Source organism: Alosa alosa, chromosome 8, assembly GCF_017589495.1.
Source record: "Alosa alosa isolate M-15738 ecotype Scorff River chromosome 8, AALO_Geno_1.1, whole genome shotgun sequence".
Lineage (NCBI taxonomy): Eukaryota > Metazoa > Chordata > Actinopteri > Clupeiformes > Clupeidae > Alosa > Alosa alosa.
The window spans coordinates 29,755,421-29,757,920 of NC_063196.1; the positions used below are offsets into that span (position 1 = coordinate 29,755,421).

At 46.2% G+C, this 2,500-nt stretch overlaps 1 protein-coding gene across 5 annotated transcripts in view; it reads left to right on the top strand.

Moving 5' to 3' along the window:
- Positions 1–2,500, top strand: part of LOC125299728 (DNA (cytosine-5)-methyltransferase 3A-like) — an 85,276-nt gene that overhangs the window by 29,803 nt on the left and 52,973 nt on the right. For all 5 annotated transcript variants that reach the window (XM_048251132.1, XM_048251134.1, XM_048251133.1 and 2 more), the window contains exon 5: positions 2,043–2,092. In XM_048251132.1, the coding sequence (XP_048107089.1) occupies positions 2,043–2,092 (50 nt within the window). The remainder of the gene's footprint in view (positions 1–2,042; positions 2,093–2,500) is intronic.

Sequence of the window (2,500 nt, forward strand, 5' to 3'; positions counted from 1 at the left end):
TCTTTAAAACACATTATTTTCCCATGTGTTGCCTCAAATGATCTAACCTTACTTCCTCTCAGCTGGCCTGTACTTAATTCACCATTAATAACCTCACCTTACCTCAGGTGACCTCCTCTCCCCTCAAGTTACCTCATCTTACCTCTCCTCACCTTGTTTCATATCACCTCCTGTCACCTTTGGGGGCAGCCGTGGTCTACTGGTTAGGACTTCGGACCTGTAACCAGAGGGTTGCTGTTTCAAAACCCGACCAGTAGGCACGGCTGAAGTGCCCTTGACCAAGGCACCTAACCCCTCACTGCTTCCCAAGCACCGCTGTTGATGCAGGCAGCTCACTGCGCCGGGATTAGTGTGTGCTTCACCTCACTGTGTGTACACTGTGTGCTGTGTGTGTTTCACTAATTCACGGATTGGGATAAATGCAGAGACCAAATTTCACTCACGGGATCAAAAGAGTATATATACTTATACTTATACATACCTCAAATTGCCATATTTCAAATCACCTTTGCTCATCTGAAAGTTACTAGATCCAATCTCACTTTACCTCACCTCATCCAACGTCATCTCATCTCATCTCACCTTATTTTACCTCACTTTGTCTCACCTCAACTTATTGTCCCTCACTTTGTCTCACCTCAACTTACCTTATTGTCCCTCACTTTGTCTCACCTCAACTTACCTTACTTTACCTCACTTTGTCTCACCTGGAGTTACCTTACTTTACCTCACCTTACTTCACCTCACCTTTTCATGGGTTACCTCAAGTTACTGCACCTCATTTCTTCTGAACTTGAATCTTGTATCTAACCTTACCTGGACTATCCTCACCTTGTGGACCTCACTTCATGATATCTTTCCTCAATAAACCTCGTCTGACCTCATCTTACCTCGGCATATGTAATCTGTACAGTTAGGCTTACTGTAGGGTCTGGGTCCACATTAAAAGACATTCCCACACAAGTTACAGTATATTCTGTGCACGTAATGGATGTCTAAATACTTCTGTTTGTGTCGTTATGATGTAGAACATATATATATCCCTTTTGAGGTTCCTTTATTGTATTCTCACCTTGTGGACCTCGCTTCATGATATCTTACCTCAATAAACCTCGTCTGACCTCATCTTACCTCGGCATATGTAATCTACCTAACATATTAACAGTGCTGCTTCAATCCTTGTCTGTCCAATGTCAAAAGCGGGGCAGTATGTCAAGCCAGAAGGTATCATTTACATTCACATTTAACACTTGTGTAGAGCCTCCGGGCAGGTAACATTGGGATTTCCCTCTTTGCTTTTTTCATGTGCAGTTACTGAATTACATTCAGCATTCACTCCAACAGCTGTTGGAAAATAGCAAGATAGCACATGACAGTGAATTATGACTCAGATCGAAATTGCAGGAATGGCAGAGGTGGAGCCTTGGATTTTTTTTAGGGAGGGAGAGAGGAAGAGAGGGAAGAAAAGAGGGAGGGAGAGAGGGAGGGAGAGAGGAAAAGAGGGAGGGAGAGAGGGAGAGAGAGAGGAAAAGAGGGAGGGAGAGAGGGAGGGAGAGAGGAAGAGAGGGAGGGAGAGAGGGAGAGAGAGAGGAAAAGAGGGAGGGAGAGAGGGAGAGAGGGAGGGAGGCAGAGGAAGATAGGGAAATTCCCTCTCAATGCCCTCGAGTCAGTTTGGCTTGGGAAGATGCAGTGTGTGTGTGTGTGTGTGTGTGTGTGTGTGTGTGTGTGTGTGTGTGTGTGTGTGTGTGTGTGTGTGTTCTCCCACTTGCTGCATTCCTATGGCCGTCAGAGAGGTGAAAATGTGAGCTCAGCAGAAAATAGCTGTCCTTAACATAAACCTTTCTGAGCCAATCACAGACAGTCACTGGGCGGATGTGATGTGAACACCATGGCGATGACACCAGCGGGAGCAGATGATTGATAGTTATAAAATAGATGGAAGGGAAGTCTGTGATGAGAACTAGGCATTTTGTTTTAATAGACATCCCCCTCCCTTGACCTGTTGATCTCTTAGTCGTTTTCTCTTGTCTTCCCACTTCCAGACGTGGAGGAGGAGGAGGAAGAGAGGAGCTGCGACTCACTGAAGACTGAGGTAAGGACCCCCCCGATTATAGGGCTGCCCACACACATGCCTCTGTCTTTCATGCATGACAGTATATAATGTATTTGTGTGTGTGTGTGTGTGTGTGTGTGTGTGTTTCTCAAGCACTCCTCATTACCCAGTAATGGACAGGAAACACTCCACTCTCCACATGCACTGCATCAGTACCTGGGGTCAGACTCAGACTTAAATTAAAACCTGAGCCAGTGCAGGTCTATGGAGCGGGTCTGACCATGGGTTAGTGTGTGTGTGTGTGTGTGTGTGTGTGTGTGTGTGTGTGTGTGTGTGTGTGTGTGTGTGTGTGTGTGTGTGTCTAACCGTGGGTTAATGTTAAATCTGGAACGGCTTTACGGCCTCCACCACAACCATACTACAACCACCGGAGATCCCACAGGGACA